The following is a 229-nucleotide window of genomic DNA, read 5'->3' as shown; positions in this document are numbered from 1 at the left end:
CCGAGTACCACCCCCCGCCCCCAGAGCGGGAAGCACAGTTCCCGCTGTAAGTGTCCTGATCCCGATCCTTCGTGGAGAACTTCATGTTATTGTGCACTTTCCTGGGATTGTCCGAGTCCATGGCATCCTCCGCCGTCCCCGAGTGCGCCCCCAGCCTCAGCCGGTAGCCGTGGGACTCGTCGTCCACGCTGAAGAGGTTGTAGTCAGCGAAGTGGCTGTTGTTTGCAGG

General features: G+C 61.1%; 1 protein-coding gene across 1 annotated transcript in view; it reads right to left on the bottom strand.

Moving 5' to 3' along the window:
• The window catches only part of LOC104498377 (fibrinogen-like protein A), a gene marked incomplete at its 5' end in the record, with an annotated part of 1,059 nt that overhangs the window by 456 nt on the left and 374 nt on the right, over window positions 1-229 (bottom strand). Inside the window, one exon of the mRNA XM_010141745.1 lies at window positions 9-217. Coding sequence (XP_010140047.1) covers window positions 9-217 — 209 coding nt within the window. The remainder of the gene's footprint in view (window positions 1-8; window positions 218-229) is intronic.

Source organism: Buceros rhinoceros, unplaced genomic scaffold, assembly GCF_000710305.1.
Source record: "Buceros rhinoceros silvestris isolate BGI_N320 unplaced genomic scaffold, ASM71030v1 scaffold16000, whole genome shotgun sequence".
Lineage (NCBI taxonomy): Eukaryota > Metazoa > Chordata > Aves > Bucerotiformes > Bucerotidae > Buceros > Buceros rhinoceros.
This window is presented reverse-complemented; position numbering and strand designations above follow the sequence as displayed.